The 19,111-nt window shown below is 38.4% G+C and overlaps 1 protein-coding gene across 1 annotated transcript in view; it reads left to right on the forward strand.

Annotated features, from left to right (window-relative positions):
- Positions 1 to 19,111, forward strand: part of LOC145683248 (uncharacterized) — a 106,040-nt gene that overhangs the window by 73,898 nt on the left and 13,031 nt on the right. Inside the window, exon 13 of the mRNA XM_081754619.1 lies at positions 18,837 to 18,878. Within this exon, the coding sequence (XP_081610745.1) occupies positions 18,837 to 18,878 (42 nt within the window). The remainder of the gene's footprint in view (positions 1 to 18,836; positions 18,879 to 19,111) is intronic.

The following is a 19,111-nucleotide window of genomic DNA, read 5'->3' on the forward strand; positions in this document are numbered from 1 at the left end:
ATAAATCAAGAATGCTTTATATACATACATACTATTTGTACAGTTTGGTTCATTTCATTTCATCCAACACTTTTAACTAGGGATGGCCACAAAGTTCCGGTTCCGGCGGAACCGCTTCCGCGAGGAACCGGTTCTTGGAGATTCTGGAACCGGTTCGGACCTGGATTTGAAAACCCGGTTCCAGAACCGGATCTGAGGAACCGGTTCCAGACATGGATCCGAAAACCCGGTTCCAGAACCGGATCTGAGGAACCGGTTCCAGACATGGATCCAAAACCCCCCAAACACCCGTAAAGGAGGCACAAAGTTCACCTTCAAAACACTGCAAAGAGGACCATGCGCTTGTGCCCTCCCCGCCCAGACACACTTGTGCCCCCAGAAAAAAAGTTTGGTTCACCAGTGGCTGTTTAACCAAATGAGTTGGTCAGTTTGCCTGTTTAGCCAATGAGTTTGCCAGTTACCCAGTTTATTTAGCCAAATGAGACAAGCAGCCGCCACCTAGGCGCCTGCCTGTCGCTTTCACCATTTCATCTAGTACACTGTCCACAGCCTACCAGCAGCTCGGGTTTAGCGTAGGAATAGTCAGAAAGTTTCGGTTCCAGCGGAACCGGTTCCTGTTCTTGGAGATTCGGTTTTCAGGCTCGGTTCCGGAACCGGTTCCAGACCTAGATCCGAAAAACCGGTTCTAGAACCAAATCTTGGGAACCAGTTCTAGATCTGGATCCGAAGAACCAGTTCCAGACCTGGATTCGAAAAACCGTTTCCGGAACCGGATCTTCTGGAACTGGATCCGTTCAGGCCCTAAAACCGGTTACACCAGGAACCGGTTCTGGCCATCCCTACTTATAACGCGTTATTTCAAAATCTCAAAAATAATATATTTCATCTATATAAGACTATATAAACTTGGGTGTATTAGCAGAACATAGCCATAAGTCAAAGATTGCAAAACACTGGTTTAGAGAATCGTTAGAAATCTTGTAAGTTTGAATCAAGGATTGATTTAAGTTGAACAAACTTTACCATGAATGCGTTTGTTTCAAATTTATGTTTAAATGTATGATTCGTAAATTTTCTTCTGGAGTTTCAACCAAGGTTTCAAATACGTTTCCACTCAAAAAATATGGAAATTATCTTCGCTGGTCTAATCGCTAGAGCGTGAGTCTTTCGTGTATATGGTCCTGTGCTCGACGCCTCATGGGACAGTACGAAAAATGTAATTTTACAATCATTCACTTTCATTAATCATCTGCCTCCTTTATTTTAAAGAACACATCTGTGATACGTTTAAATAAAGAATGTTATTTCATTTTTTCAAGAAATCTGAACCTGCTAAAGGAAAGAGAAAAGTGAAAAAGAAGAAAATTTTCCCTGCAATTATAAGAGGATTACGGGATTTCAAAGATTGCCTTTCGGGGTTGTCTTGTATATTTTGATTAGAATACGATTTTATTTTAGGTTCATTATCAAAATCAATATTATGAAGCCCTATTACATTATATACAAAACATAAGCAGTCGATTTATTCTCAAACCTGAGCTATGAGATATTTGGCATACAAAAATCAATAGAGACCAGTTACCCTCTTTCTAGTAATTTAAAAACTGGAATTAGTTGAACAGTGTTTTCTATTTATGTACCATGCATGTAGAATAGAGGATTATTAAATATCAGAATGCATCTATTACTGCTTGTCTTTGCAATAACTACAAACATATGTACTACTTGCAATACAGGCCTATGTGTTAGCGGCCTATCGAGTAGTCCATTCATCCCAAGTGTATATGGGGGTTTGATAAGCCAACAGTGAAAGGTAGAGGGGATAGTTATTTTCCATGTCGGTCCCGGCGTCCCACACAGGGAACATAAAATATGACGACATTATTATTTCTTTATAACTTTAAAAACAGACTGGCAACATTGAAAACTGTTTACAGGGGATAATCATAGATGGATCATCCCTTGTAAACAAAGTTTTCAATGTTGCCAGTCTGATTTTAAAGTTCAAAAGAAACAATAATGTCGTCATATTTTATGTTCCCTGTGTGGGACGCCGGGACCGACATGGTTATGGACATTGGTTTATCGAAATTTCTTTATACATTCACCCTGTCCAACCATTCGTCAGGAAGACAAACACATTCCAAGTACTAATTGATTTAATACAACCAAATTTATTCAGAAAGCAGACATCAAAAAATTAGAAATGGAGGCGACATCGAAATCAACGTTCTTAGTTTGTGAACTGAATGTTATATGCGGTATGTTAGTTTTTATTTTACATGTACATTTTAAATATATAATAATTAGAAATAGTGTCGTTTGAAAGAATCAAACTTTATGTTGGGTTGGTAACGTTGCTATTCTGGTGATAGTATATAAAACTATTTCCATCCCTTTTCCTATCAAATTTCATATTTTTCAACCAATTATTTTAGATGTTATTAGGAGGGTCACTGTAAGTGATCCTTCCTCGTTATACGTATATATATATATATATATATATATATATATATATATATATATATATATATATATATATATATATATATATATATATATATATATTCATCGTCACGGCATTGTCAAGGCTCTATATTTGAATTTTACATTTATTATTGCAACCGGGTGTTTCTGACTGCCGTATTCCGTAGCCCGATCATCACCCCTGTTCTTCGCGCGCAGAGTCATTCGAAGAACTGAAAACGTACTCTGTACACAAACAGTTTATGGTTGTGAACTCGGAAAGCCTGGTACTTCTGCTTGTGAAGGTCAAAAAGTGGGAGAAAAAAGGATGTGTAGAATGTAAAGAGGGTTCAACAGTGACTGATACCTGTAAGAACCATATTCATTTGTAGTTCGTGCACATTCCGCCTGTAGCGCTACTGTGGCACAACGTATATTGTAACTATATAACTCTTGTACACCGCTTGTAGGTCCATTGGCGTATGTGACGACCGAAACTATGTTGTCAGCTCTGACTGCGATAAGGCACTGCCGTGCTGCTTTTGCTTTTCTTTTTTTTTTTCTTTGTCATTTGTGAGACGCCAAACATGTTGTTTTGCTTGTTGCACGCGCTGAACGGGTTCCTGCGGAGCGAAGTATTTAACAAGTTGACTACATATTCTTGTTTGCGATAGTTTTAAATTGGTTAACTGTTGAAAAATATACTAAAATAAAGCTGTACTTGTAAAGGTATATTAGTCGAGGACGTAGCTACTGACAGTGTTGATTATAGATTTTTTCGAGGAAGAATTACAGTTGAGGTGAAAGGGAGACGTCTATTTAGACAGCCCCCCCCTTATCAGACTCAATAGGAAATGGTATCAATCGTTTGTACACAAATGTGCAGGCGAAATTTTCGTTTGTACACAATTAGGGGCCCCGCCAGAACAAAAACAAAGTGGGGGCTGTCTACGTGGTAGCCCCCCACCATGTCCAATTCAATCACAAATTGTCGCAATCGTTTCTACTTCGTTTGTACAGAAATGTGCAGGCGAAATTTTCCTTTGTACACAATTAGGGGCGCCGCCAGAACGAAAACAAAGTGGGGGCTGTCTACGTGGTAGCCCCCACCATGTCCAATACAATCACAAATTGTCGCAATCGTTTCTACTTCGTTTGTACAGAAATGTGCAGGCGAAATTTTCGTTTGTACACAATTAGAGGCGCCGCCAGAAAGAAAAAAACGGGGGCTGTCTAAATGGTAGCCTCCCCACCATGTCCAATTCAATCACAAATTGTCGCAATCGTTTCCACAAGGCTTGAACAGAAATGTAGAGACCAAATTTTCGTTTGTACACAATTAGGAGCACCGCCAGAACGAAAACAAGTGGGGGGCTGTCTAAGTGGTAGTCCCCCACTATGTCCAATTGAATCAGGAATTGTCACAATCGTTTGTACAGAAATCTGCAAGCAAAATTTTCGTTTTTAGACAATTAGGGGCGTCGCCAGAACGAAAACAAAGTGGGGGGACTGTCTAAATTGTAGCCCCCGACACCATGTCCAATTCAATCACAAATTGTCGAAATCGTTTCTACATCGCTTGAACAGAAATGTGCAGGCCAAATTTTCGTTTGTACACAATTAGGGGCGCCGCCAGAACGAAAACAAGTGGGGGCTGTCTAAGTGATAGTCACCCACTATGTCCAATTGAATCAGAAATTGTCACAATCGTTTGTACAGAAATCTGCAAGCAAAATTTTCGTTTTTAGACAATTAGAGGCGTTGCCAGAACGAAAACAAAGTGGGGAACTGTCCAAATGTTAACCCCTGATACCATGTCCAATTCAATCACAAATTATCGCAATCGTTTCTACACCTTTGTACAGAAATGTGCAGGCAAAATTTTTGTTTGTACACAATTAGGGGCGCCGCCAGAACGAAAACAATGTGGGGGCTTTCTAAGGGGTAGCCCCCAACCATGTCCAATTCAATCACAAATTGTCGCATTCGTTTCTACATCGTTTGTACAAAAATGTGCAGGCGAAATTTTCGTTTGTACACAATTAGGGGCGCCGCCAGAATTAAAACAAAGTGGGGTCTGTCTAAATGGTAGCCCCCCTTTTTCCAATTTAATCACAAATTGTCGCAATTGTTTCTACATTGTTTGTACAGAAATGGGGAAGCCAAATTTTCGTTTGTACAATATTAGCGGCACCGTCAGAACAAACACAAAGTGGGGGCTGTCTAAATGGTAGCCCCCCACCATGTCCAATTCAAGAATAAATTGTCGCAATCGTTTCTACATCGTTTGTACAAAAATTTGCAGGCTAAATTTTTGTTTGTACATAATTAAGGGCGCCGCCAGAACGAAAACAATGTGGGGGGCTGTTTAAGTGATAGCCCCCCCCCCCCCAATGTCCAATTCAATCACAAATTGTCGCAATCGTTTGTACATCGTTTGTACAGAAATATGCAGGCGAAATTTTCGTTTGTAGACAATTAGGGGCGACACCAGAACGAAAACAAAGTGGGGGCTGTCTAAATGGTAGCCCCCCACCATGTCCAATTTAAGCACAAATTGTCGCAATCGTTTGAATATAGTTATACAGAAATGTGCAGGGGAGAGTTTCGTTTATACACAATTAGGGGCGCCACCAGAACGAAAAAAAGGGGGAGCTGTCTAAATGGTAGCCTTCACACCATGTTCAATTCAACTACAAACTGTCGCACTTGTTTTTACGCCTTTGTACATAAATGTGCAGCTGAAATTTTCGTTTGCACATAAATGTGGCTCCGCCAAAACGATAACAAAGTATGGGCTCTGTAATTGATAGCCCTCCCACCATGTCGAATTCAACCACAAACTGTCGCACTTGTTTGTACGGTTTTGTACAGAAATTTGCAGGCAAAAGTTTCGTTTGTACACAATTGCGGGCGCGCCAAAACGATAACAAAGTATAGGCTGCCTAATTAGTAGTATCTCCTTACGTCCGATTCAAAAGAAAATTATCTCAGTTGTTTGTACATCGTTTGAGCAGTAATGCGTAGGCGAAAGTTTTTTTCTACGCTATCAGGTGCGTGGACAGAACGAAAAAAGGGGGAGTTGTCTAAGTGCTAGCCCCACCATGTTCGATTGAACCACAAATTGTCGCGATCGTTTATACATCGTTTGTGCAGAAATCTGCAGGTAAAATTTTCGTTTGTAATAAATAATATACGGATGTGAGTATTTTTAATATCTGCGATCAATGTTAACTGGTTTGAATAATGGTTGCTGAGTTTGAAAATAGTACCTATTACACTAGTCGAAAAAAAATTCTTTTTCTCTGGTATACGGAAGAAAATGCCTGATTCTAACAGAAGTTTTCACGTAGAATTCGTATCTGCAATCAGTTTTTCTCCATCACCCTCAGTTTTCCCGTGACAGAGGTGTTTTCGGAAAATTTCCCCTCAAATTTCTTTTCTTTTTCTTTTTTTAAACCATTTTCATACTTGTAGCTTGGGTACCTTAGGTATATAAACGCACAAATTATATTGTATGTTAGCTTGATTTATACTTAGTAAGCCCTCTAAGTTTCATAAGAATAGCATTATTCTATCTAGAGAAATGAACATATTTATATAAAAAATATGCTATGTGTACTGTTCATTTTACAATATTCATTAGTGCAGATAAAATCACATATAACTTCCACGAAAATTACAATATATAAGCACGGTTTATATCTTATTGGATTTGAAACAATACATATTTTCAATGATGTATACACCGTGTCACAATTTTATATCTACTTAATAAATAATACAAACGAAGTGAGTGGTATCTTCTTAATAAATGGACACTTACTTACCTCAACTAATATGTTTTAGTTGTCGACTTTCTTCTGTGTTTGGTTCGGGGTGCGCGGTGGCTCAGTGGTAGAGCGTTCACCTCTGGTGCTTGGGGTCCGGGTTCGATCCCAGCCCGCGCCAAGTGAACTTTGTGGTGGACAAACACCGTGCTCGTGGGTTTTCTCGGGGTTCTCCCGTTTCCTCCCAATGTCTTCATTCCACCATTTTCATTCGTCTCTCATTATCACCGTCTCCTTCAGCCTCACCGGCATAACCGTGGGACGTAAAACTTAAAGATTTCATTTCATTTTTTTTCTGTGTTTGGTTTCAGGAACATCTCTTTTAAGTGTCCAACAGTAATCAGCTAGCATGTTTGAACTCCACTGTCACTGGTATCTCTTTTCCATGGAGGAAATGTCCTGATGAAAATGTTCCCCCTACTCATCACTAACAGCAGCAAGGTTTTCAGGAAAGAAATGCAGGTGGGAGTCTAGAAAGTGAACTTTAAGGGACATGTTGCAACCCATTTCATTGAATGATTGCCGGAAATCACTCACAATTTCACGGTAAATTGGGGCTTTCTTGTTTCCTAAAAAATTCTCTGTTAAACATTTAAATGGACACCAAGCTGCTTTCTCAACCAGAGTTAAGAGATCCTCAAATTTTTGGTCACGAATCAAACATCTTATTTGGGGGTCTACAAAAATCCCTAGCGTCACTAACCCGAGGAATTTTTTCCTTGAGGTAACAAGATCCTGCATTACTTTTGTCCATTGCCCTAACAAAGTTTTTGAAGATCCCCAACTTTATGTGAAGAGGAGGTAGAATTATCTAATCAGGGCTCACCAGTGAGGAATAAACAGCATTCTTCTGTCCAGGAGTTAATACATGCTTTGGCCATTCCTTCTTGATGTAATGTTCCGCTTTGTTCCTGCTCTCCCATTCGCAGAGGAAACAACAATATTTCGTATAACAGAGCTGCAAACCCATTAACAAAGAAATGACTTGTAAATCACAGCAAACGGTCCACTTGTATTTCTCATACTGATTTTTTTCTAACACTATTTCGATGTTTTCATAGGTTTCCTTCATATTATTTGCATAAGCCAAAGGCACTGAAGGAAATTTGTTGCCATTGTGCAAAAGGACAGCCTTAAAAATAGTTTTCGAAGACTCAATAAGCAATCTCCACTCTGTACTTATATGTGCATTTCCAAGTGTATCCATCACAGCACAGATATTATTACAATACACTAAATCATTTTCTTGAGAATAATAGTTTTGAAACTCTGTATGAAGGTTTCGAAAAATACACACTTTAGTGTCACGATGGAGCAGATTCCAGCCTTAAGTTTAGAATCAAGAAGTTCTGTCTGTGTCTTGGAGAGTTTTAAATCCCGTACGAGGTCATTTAGTTCACCCGGAGTTATCAGATGGGGATCCGATGTAGATGTGCTTCCTACATAAGTAGGATTATCTTCTTCATTTGGAACTTCAATAGTTGCCTCAAGTACGTAATCCTCACTTACCGTAACATGAGGAGGAGGTACTGGTACAGGTAATTCTGCACTGTTTGGAACTGGCCTAATTGCTGATGGCAAATTAGGGTACTGGCCAGCCACTGTACTGTGTGATTAGATTTACTGCTTATTTCTTTTATCTGTGTCATACAAAAGTAGCAGTCTGAAGAATGATCTTTTGGTTCCCTCCAGATCATCGGTACTGCGAAGTTTATGTTTCGTCCACCATTTGCCCACCCAGTCAGACGTTTCACGCAAATACAACAAATGTAGTGAGGAACCCAGTTCTTATCCTGGTCTCCTACACAGCAATCAAAATATAACTGATAACACTTCCTCACATGTGGAGTAAAACATCGACGTTGTGATTTAAATATCAGCTCCCCACATACATAACAGAAATTACCCGGTTTATTTACACACTTCCTCGACATCTTGTATCCTGTAAGGTATCATATACATATACACGCATGAATCTACACTGCATCAAATTCCCACAAAATCCCTCTAGAAATTCCCTCATACAAAAATGACGACATGATGTACACATCATTGAAAATGTTTCATTGGAAGTCCAATGAGGTATAAACCGTTGTATATTGTAATTTTCGTGGAAATTATATGTGTTGAAGACCGACCCGACCCCACCCGTGACACTAATTGACTGACCCGATCCGACAACCCGACCCGAGCTGACCCGATTGATCCGACCAAAAGTGACCAGAGTGAACCGACCCGAGGTGACCTAACCCGACAACCCACCCGAGTGACCTGACCTTACAATCTAACCAGTTTGAGAGAGCTAGAACCTTACAAAACTGCAACCAGAAAAAAATGCTGACCAATTCTTTTAACAAAAGAGACACTGACCAAAGCTTACAACTTTACTTTATTTTAAATTATAATTTGTAACTGTTTCGGATATCTAACATATCCTTCTTCAGACACGATCGAAAATAATGAAAAAAAATAAAAATAGGTATTTTCATTAATTTCGATCGTATCTGAAGAAGGATATGTTAGATATCAGAAACAGTTACAAATTATAATTTAAAATAAAGTAAAGTTGTAAGCCTTGGTCAGTGTCTCTTTTGTTAAAACAATTAATCCAAAGCCATGAATAGTCTTAATATGACCAATTCTTATGCATAAACCATTGTTTCGGCTTTTTTATTTGTAGTATAATTATCCTCCTCCTCCTCCTCAGTGTTCTGTCATTAATGACAGGCCAGTTTCCGTGAACTAGGTAAGAAGCTTCCATTTTTGCAATTTCCCGCTAATATCTGCCCCGCAACCCAACATAAAGTACCACCCTCCTTATTACAATCTATCAATTGCAACCTTCTTACACACTCTCGCTCTCCTGATTATACTCCCTTTACTACATCTCTCAGAATGCAATCCCTTAGCAAGACCGAACCTGGGGATCCGTCCATTTTTTCGCTTCCTTATATCGTCTAATATTGCTCTCGTCTCTTGCATTTTTTCAGCATTTCCTAATTCGTTTTCCTCTCTATCCTGCTAACCTTCTTTATTTTACTCCACATCCAAATTTCCAAGATTAAAATTTAGGCAATCTACTTCGAAAGTCAAAATAAAATTTGACTGAGTTCTGAAGACAAGTTCTGAAGACTAAAAGAATAAAAGTTCTGAAGACAACATTATTTTCTAGTAAGGAATGTATATAGAACTTCTTTTAATATTTTTTGCTTTGTAACAAACAAAAATTTCATCACGTTAACATTCCGATTTTTCTATTTAAAAACAGCGTTGCTGTCTGATAGAATCATAAGGAACTAATTGCACTGAAATATCATTCTGAAGGGAATTACCTTTTATTTTTTTCTTGATTAATTTATCTAGAAGATATTTGCAACGTTATATAAAATTAGCAAGTATTTTATTGCGGTGAAAGTCAAATCACTACCGCAGCAATAATAATAATAATAATAATAATAATAATAATAATAATAATAATAATAATAATAATAATAATAATAATAATAATAATCTGAAGGTGACCAAGAAAGTTCTGTCTCTTTGTGGAGGTCTGAGTTCAATTACCCCTCACACCGTGAGTTGAATGCGAATGGATATAAGACCAAGGTCAGTTGTTGGACGAGACGAGACGAGACAGAATTTTCATGAAGGGGTACGAGATGAGACAGAGCTCTTTCAATAGAAACATATGCACTTTTCGAGACGAGACTACCTTCACGACACATTTTCGAGACGAGAATGCCCGAAACCTGGTCTCGTGAGCAACACTAGTTAGTATATAAAACATACTACTTGGTTGTGGCTGTTCAGATACACCGTGAACGTGCGTAAGGACTGAGTGAACATGGGGCCTTCACAGAGCGTCATAAGGGCTTGTTTGCTGTACGAGTTCAAATTGCTGCTCCGCGGGGCGGAAGATATGACAGGCCTTTGGTGACGGTGTCGTGACTACGCGGAGAGTGCAGTGGTATGACGGTTTAAGGACGGTAACGAAACACTCGAAGACGCACCACGTGCCGGAAGACAAACAGATGTTCAAAATACAGATCTTCAGGCAGCAATTGAGGCAAGACAGACATGTGAGGAACTGGTACTACATTTCAGTGTGAGTGGAGAAACCATTCGGCACCACCACCATCAACTTGGGACGCACTGCAACTTGGGTTGATGGGTCCTACATGATTTGACTTGGAGCCAGAAAGCAACGCGAGCAGACACCTGTGTTTCTTTGGTATCTCGTCTGAGGAAGGAGCAATTTCTGGACAGGGTGTTGACATGTGATGGGAAGTGGGTCCTGTACGAAGCTCCACGGCGCCGTGATTGTTGGTTAGCATCCCATGAACCGGTTCAAAAACAGCCCAAGCCAGCGCTACACCAGAATAAGGTTCTCCTGTGCATTTTGTGGACTGCTCGAGGGATCGTCCATCGGGAACTGCTAACAGCTGGTCAGATCATCAATGCAACTGTGTACTGTCATTATGTACTGTCTGAATCCAGCAGTTCTGAATCCCAAAGGGCCTTGGATGGAAAACACTATTGGATCCGCCATACTCCACGGACATTGTACCGTCCGATTATCACCTGTTCCATTCCTTGGACAATCACCTTGGAGAACGCCAATTCAAATCGCTAGTAGAGGTTCAATATGCACTTGATACCTTCTTCACTTCACGTCCCACCAAGTTCGACTGCGATGGAATCCATAGCCTTCCAGAACGTCGGCAGAAGCTCGTCGAGGCTGATGGAGACGATTTTTGATATTCCAGGTACGTCTTAGGTTACATATCAATGTTCGAAGGTGTTGGTGAAAAGGCGGCGGAACTTTCTTGGGCACTCTTAAAGTTATAATAATAATAATAATAATAATAATAATAATAATAATAATAATAATAATAATAATAATAATAATAAAATAATAATAATAATGTATCCTGCCCAAAGGCAGATGTTTGACTCGAAGGTCCATGGGTATTGATTCCAGCTCGTGCCAAGTAAGTTTTCTGGTGGACAAACACCGTGCGCATGGGTTTTCTCGTTGTTCTCCCATTTCCTCCCACTTTCTTCATTCAACCACTTCAATTATTTCTCATCATCACCGTCTCTCTTAGCGTTGGTGCGTAACGTGGGACGTTAACTAAATATTTCCTTTCAATTTAACTCAATGTGACATTTAACTTGACATAAAAACGCAGAAAGGAGAAAAGTCAGTAGTAATATTAATTACAATTACAATGTCAATTAGTTAATATAGGATTAAATTAAAATTTTATTAGTATTTCAGCTTCAATTAGTCACAATTATCATTCATTCACCAACTTCGAATTGAATTCTACAACAAAGCTCCTTATAGTATTCCGTATAGAAAAAAAGTGAAGAATGTGACGACCCGACCCGTTTGAGAGCACTATCAGAGGGGTACAATTTACAGTACAATTTATTTTGTATGGTTTAGTATACTTTAAGACTACCATACTTTTTGAAAACAGAAAAAACGTGACATCTTACAAATTAGTAGTAAATATTGCATTTTGTATTAATTTTATCTTTCGAATTCTACTACAGTATCGCACTAGTTATACAACTTAAAATAATGTATTAATATAGTCCATACTTAATCAACAGTGCTAAAAATTATTATAGAAGCTAGAAGCTGTTGTACAATATAAATGCAATCAGTGAACATACAATATTTAGGCAAAAATTATATTTTCAATATCATTACACATACCACCTTTACATGCTCTACATGTCTATAAAGAAAGAAATCCAGATTTATGAAGTTGTTTCCAAATTTCAATAGACTGATTTATTTTTGTTAAAATAAAATGCGAACTAAAAGAAAGCAATTTGCATAATTGTTTTTCTGAAGCAGAAAAAAATGTGTTTTCGGGGCTGGTCTGCAACGTCACAAGAATTTGTTGCCACCTCGGGGTATACATTCTTACTTTTAGTGATAAGAGTGCTACTTAGGAGGATTTAAACATTGCATGTTATATCCGGGGAAGCAGCGTTTGGAATAATAATAAAGATTAGAATGAAATTGTTCCTATAGTATTGTCAGAATTGAAAGCAAAAGGAATACGTCGATTTTATTATCTTTTCAGAAATTTTGATATGTAATTAATAATAATAATAATAATAATAATAAAACAGGACAAGAATTAAAATTTCTGCACACCGGGACAAATTTTAAGAAAGCGGGGCGTATGGTAGCCTTGCATACTTATTTACATGCGGAGTGTCAGTACGGAGCCACTACGTAGCAGAGTTGAAACAAAACCTCGTAAATAGGTTGCCAACTCAGGAAAACAAAATTACCAGCACACCCTCAAAATTCTCTATACAAATGAGAAACTGAAGACTGTATTGATCGTTATTGTATTTACCAGCAATTGCCACTTGTTTAAAATTATCGAAACAGATGAATAATACTGGATATTTATCTTTAGGTAACAATAGTTGATTCATAAAATGAAATTTACTCTATAAACTTACACTGCAAACAAAGGAAATTGCTTTAAAAAGTCATTTTCTACTCTCAGTAAATGTAAAATTCTTTTACAATAAAATATAAGTGTTATCAAATTTCTTATGTTAAGTAAATAAAAGAAACTGCCATACATTAAAAAAATATCGATAATGTATAATGCAACGGAAATTTGTGTTTGTAAAGGCCCTGTTGAAAAATTTCGATGTTCAATGTTATATTCTGGATTGCAGATTGCAAAATACCGGTCAGAAGGGGGCTAATAAGAAGTTTGTACCGGTCACCGGCCTTAATCAAAATCACAGCAAATACCGGCCAGTTAGCAACTCTACTCGTAAATCAGAATGCTGAATGCACCAAAATACTTCACCATGCATTCTATAGTTTCTGCAAAATGAGCTTAATGAAGATGATCCAATAAAACAAAATACTGTGTTATTATTTTCCCTTTAACAGTCTACTTTCTGAATTTGTTATATCTTCCACTTATCAATTTCCTGTACGAGATGAGAATAACGGTTTCTGCGAAAGATAGAAATAAAAAAAAAAATCTCTCATAAGGAATCAGCTCACGTAAGAAATAATGAATAAGTTTAATAATAAGAGCCGAGTTTAATAAACTAACTCAGCAATAATGATTGTAAGTATAAATATAAATATAAAAAAACAAAAGAAGAAAAACATTTAATTCCATCATCGTTAGAATAAGATCAATATAGTGAATCACACCATAGTGTGAACATACCAAACCACACAATAGTGTGAACAAAGTCCTGTTAGAAAAATACTCCATAAATGTGACACTTTTTATTAATGTTTCTACCATTTATACAGTCCCCCACATTGTTTTCGTTGTGGCAGCGCCCCTAATAGTGTACAAACGAAAATTTCGCCTGCACATTTCTGTGCAAATGATGTACAACCGTTATATATAATTTGAGATTGAATTGGATATGGTGGGGGCTACAATTTAGACAGCCCCACTTTGTTTTCGTTTTGGCGGCGCCATTAATTATGTACAAAAGAAAATTTCGCCTGCACATTTCTGTAAAAACTATGTACAAACGATTGCGACAATTTGTGATTGAATTGGACATGGTCGGGGGCTACCACTTAGACAGCCCCCACTTTGTTTTCGTTCTGGCGGCGCCTTTAATTGTGTACAAACAAACATTTTGCCTGCATATTTCTGTACAAACGAAGTACAAACGATTGCGACAATTTATGATTCAATTGGACATGTTAGTGGGAAGCTACCACTTAGAGAGCCCCCAGTTTGTTTCCGTTCTGGCGGCACCCCTAATTGTGTATAAACAAACATTTCGCCTGCACATTTCTGTACAAACGACGTACAAACGATTGCGACAATTTGTGATTCAATTGGACATTGTGGGGGGGGGGTATTACTTAGATAGCACCCTACTTTGTTTTCGTTCTGGCGGCGTCCCTAATTGTGTACAAACAAACATTTCGCCTGCATATTTCTGTAAAAACGACGTTCAGACGAATGCGACTATTTGTGATTGAATTGGACATGGTCGCGGGCTACCACTTAGACACACCCCACTTTGTTTTCGTTCTGGCGGCGCCTTTAATTTTGTACAAACAAACATTTCTCCTGCATATTCCGTACAAAGGAAGTACAAACGATTACGACAATTTGTGATTCAATTGGACATGTTGATGGGAAGCTACCACTTAGACAGCCCCCACTTTGTTTCCGTTCTGGCGGCGCCCCTAATTGTGTACAAACAAACATTTCGCCTGCACATTTCTGTACAAACAATGCACAAACGAAAGCGACAACTTGTGATTGAATTGGACATGGTGGGGAGCTACCACTTAGACAGCCCCCATTTTTTTCTGTTCTGGCGGCGCCCCTAATTGTGTAAAAAACGAAAATTTTGCCTGCACATTTCTGCACAAACGAAGTACAAACGATTGCAACAATTTGTGATTGAATAAGACATGTTGGTGGGGGCTACCACTTAGACAGCCCCCAATTTTTTTCATTCTGGCGGCGCCCCTAATTGTGTGCGAACATACATTTTGCCTGCACATTTCTGTACAAACGAAGTACAAATGATTGCGACAATTTGTGATTTAATTGGACATGGGGGTACCACTTAGACAGCCCCCACTTTGTTTTCGTTCTGGCGGCGCCCCTAATTTTGTTCAAACATTTCGCCTGCACATTTCTGTATAAACGATGTAGAAAGGATTGCGAAAATTTTGTGCTTAAATTGGACATGGTGGGGGGCTACCACTTAGACAGCCCCCAATTTGTTTTCGTTCTGGCGGCGCCCCTAATTGTCTACAAACGAAACTTTTACCTGCACAATTCTGTACAAACGACGTACATAGGATTGCGACAATTTGTGATTGAATTAGGCATGGTAGGGGGCTTCCATGTAGACTGCCCTCCCACTTTGTTTTCGTTCTGGCGGCGCCCCTAATTGTGTACAAATAAACATTTCGCCTGCATATTTCTGTACAAACGATTGCGAAAATTTGTGCTTGAATTGGACATGGTGGGGGGCTACCACTTAGACAGCCCCCATTTTTTTCTGTTCTGGCGGCGCCCCTAATTGTGTACAAACGAAAATTTCACCTGCACAATTCTGTACAAACGAAGTACAAACAATTGCGATAATTTGTGATTGAATAGGACATGTTGGTGAGGGGCTACCACTTAGACAGCCCCAATTTGTTTTCGTTCTGGCGGCGCCCCTAATAGTGTACAAACGAAAATTTGGTCTGCATATTTCTGTACAAACAATGTACAAACGATTGCGGCAATTTGTGATTCAATTGAACATGGTGGGGGCTACCATTTAGGGGAACTTCCTCGAGAGGAATAACTCTACTTATTTATTGCAAAAAGCAAAATTTAAAAATTCGCATTCGTCCAAAGTTATCGTGTGAAGTAACAGCCGTTCGTATGTACGTCCTAATATCGATAATTTCCACTACGCGATCCCAATTAATACTTCAGATACCCGCGCCACACACACAGACACTAGCATATGTGCACACGAAAGTATACCTGGTAGTATCCATGCGCTTACGCCGGAAATTAGAAACAAAAACACACACCAACAGAGAGAGAGAGAGAGAGAGATAGAGAGAGAGAGAGAGAATATATTGTTGTACCTTTATACTGAATGCATCATTACTCAGAAAATCACTTAACAAAGAAAAAGGAAAAAAGTTGTAAATGAAACTTTCAAAGATTGGTACCACTGCTGCGTGTCACACATGAGATTGTTCCATAATGATTGATTCGTAATATGATGTATGTGGGTTTCTTAATGGTAGTATAACAAAATGCCTTCAAATTGACCACTAAATAAAAAGTGAAATTTATTTCTCAAATTTTGTAAAATCGAAGTCGGTGGGCATTATGGGAACAGTCTACAATAACAATATATGCAAATAAATATTAATATACTTCACGTTTTCCAGTGGGTGCAAGAAAGCTTCAAATAGTATTTGTTGTCATAAGCATTAGCTGATGTAAATATATATATATATACAGGGTGGCCCATTTTAATCTTTCCACGGAGATATCTCGAAATCTGTTGATCATAAATGAACTGAACAAAAACTCAAATAGGAAATACCATAGGGCAAAGAGAAGGGTGATATTGGGGTGCCCTAAGGGCCTCTCTTCAAGGGGTCACGGGGCCCAACTTTAAAATGTTAAATGGAAACATGGGGTTAGTTACACCTCGTTTGATAGATCTTTTAAAACTAAAAAGCGTTGTGGCAAAAGATTTTTGATATCGCTTACCGTATTCAAAATAGCAGCCAATATATGTTATCTCTATCATATAAACTTCCAGTAGCACTAATATGAAAACGGTTGAACATAAATGAACCAAACAAAAACTCAAATAGGAAAGCTATGGGTCAAATCGAAAGATGTTATTGGGGTGATCCGCAGGGCCGCCTTTCATTGGGGCCCAGGCACAACTTAGAAATTTTAAACGAAAATATGGGTCAAATGATATGTCCTTCGGTAGACCTTTAAAAACTAAAAAAGTGTTGCGGCAAAAGATTGTTCATATTGGTCACTGTTTTCAAAATGCCCGCCAAGACATGGTGCCTGTATCAGATAAAATGTCCAGTACCACTAATATAAAAACGGTTGAAAATAATAACGGATGAACGGAATAAAACTCCTATGGGAAATCCCAGAGGGTATTTATCATTGTAGGGCTCGAAAACGTTGTGAAATAGGAGAAGATGATTAGAGTAAAAGTGCCATAATGCAAAGGAGGAAATCAAGTTCCTAGAAAATCATCGTTCCTACGTCCTCCGTAAGTAGGTGAAGCGTGGACGGGAAGGAACGGTGAAATTGCAATGAGAACCTTAGGTTCTGCAAATTGTGTCTACACAACAAAATTATCTGAAATGTGTTTTTATAACAGATAGATGTCTGTAATGGAAAAATGTAGGTAAAATTCTTGTTAAATGGTACCTCCCAATTTGATTGCAGACAATGATTTGTGCAAAAATGAATCAACTGAAATGCGAAACCAATTTGTCGAACAATGCAATTTTAGTACAACGTGTACAAACGTTGGTTTTGCTCTAAAGTCGTCTGCACAATATTGGTCCGTTACAGTACCATTTACTTGTACATCCAAGTGTTTCAGATAAACCAAACCTATTGTAAGTAAAAGTGGGGTTATCATTTGAGATTTTACCATTCATTTCCGCTTCACCCACTTACGGAGGGAGATCGGAAAGATACTTTTCTAAGAATTAGATATCCCCTTTAGCACTATGGCACTCACACCTTAATATTTTTTTTCTCCGTTGGATTATTCTCAAGGTGTGAAATGATAAACGCCCTCTGTGATTCCCTATACGAGTTTTAACCTGTTCATTTATTATCTCCAACCGTTTTCATATTAGTGGTACTGGACGTCTTATCTGATACAGAAACCATGTCTTGGCGGCCATTTTGAATATGGTGACCGATATGAAAATTTTTTTGTCACAACACTTTTTTAGTTTCTAAAGATCTATCGAAGGAGATATCAGTTGACCTATGTTTTCTCCATTCAAAACTTTGAAGTTGGGCCCTGGTCCCCGTGAAAGGCGTCCCTGGGGCACATTACGACATCATTGGTCGTACTTTATGGCATTTTATTGTTTCACCTTTTTTTCTGTACATTTATCTCCAACCACTTTCATATTAGTGGTACTAGACGCTTAATCTGATATAGGCGTCATGTCTTAGTGGCCATTTTTGAATATGGCGATCAAAATGAAAAATCTTTTGTCACAACTCTCTTTAGAGTTTGAAGATCTATCGAAAGAGTTATGACTCGCTCCATATTTCCATTTAAAATTTTAAAGTTGGGCCCTGGACCCCCATGAAGGGCGGTCCTGGGGGACACCGCGACATCACTATTCGATGTGCCCCAATGGCTTTTCTATTTGAGCTTTTGCTAGATTCATTTATGTTCAGTTCATACGTTTTCATATTAGTGCTCCTGGAATTTTGTAGGTAACAAATCTTGGCGGCCATTTTGAGTACGGTGACCGATATGAAAAATCTTTGGCCACATCGCATTTTAGTTTTTAAAGGTCTATCAAACGAGGTGAAACTGGCCCCATGTTTCTATTAAAAATTTAAAATTGGGCCTCGGGCTCCCTTGAAGAAAGGCACTGAGGGGCACCGCGACATCACCGTTCGATTTGTCCCATTGTATTTCCTATTTAAGATTTTGCTCAGGTTCATTTATGTTCAACCGTTTTCGAGATATTTCTGTGGAAAGATTAAAATGGGACCCCCTGTATATATATATCATGGTGCACTTCTGGAGAACAACATGATATACAAACCTTGCTCCCTGATTTCAGAATGTGAGTAATACGTAGAACGCTTGAAGGAGCATAAGGTAGCTCAGAAATTGGCTTACGTGGTAGTAACATATTAACAATAGATTTCATGTAATCATGAATAAATCAAAGGGATTTTTTCAGAAATCTATAATTGAAATATTAGTGCCTAATACAAAGAAATATTTATTTTACAGATAAGAATCCTCTGGTTGTACCGTTTCCTTACTCTCAAGGAGGTAAGTAGGATGTTTCAACGGTGTTAGAAAATCTATTGGTCTCAAGTGACATATTTCATACAACTGTAGTTGGCAAGGTTTGATAAATTTTACTTAATATTGTTAGACATTTGGATAACCACGCTACTTTAGTCAGAGAGCACTAGATGTGTAGCCCAATTATTTTGTGAAAAGCATCGTGCAGGAAATACTGTCAGTCTTGACATTTTATAGGTAAAATATATGCTAACTAC

The sequence above is a fragment of the Thermobia domestica genome, chromosome 4, assembly GCF_964235325.1.
Source record: "Thermobia domestica chromosome 4, izTheDome1.hap1.1, whole genome shotgun sequence".
Classification (NCBI taxonomy): domain Eukaryota; kingdom Metazoa; phylum Arthropoda; class Insecta; order Zygentoma; family Lepismatidae; genus Thermobia; species Thermobia domestica.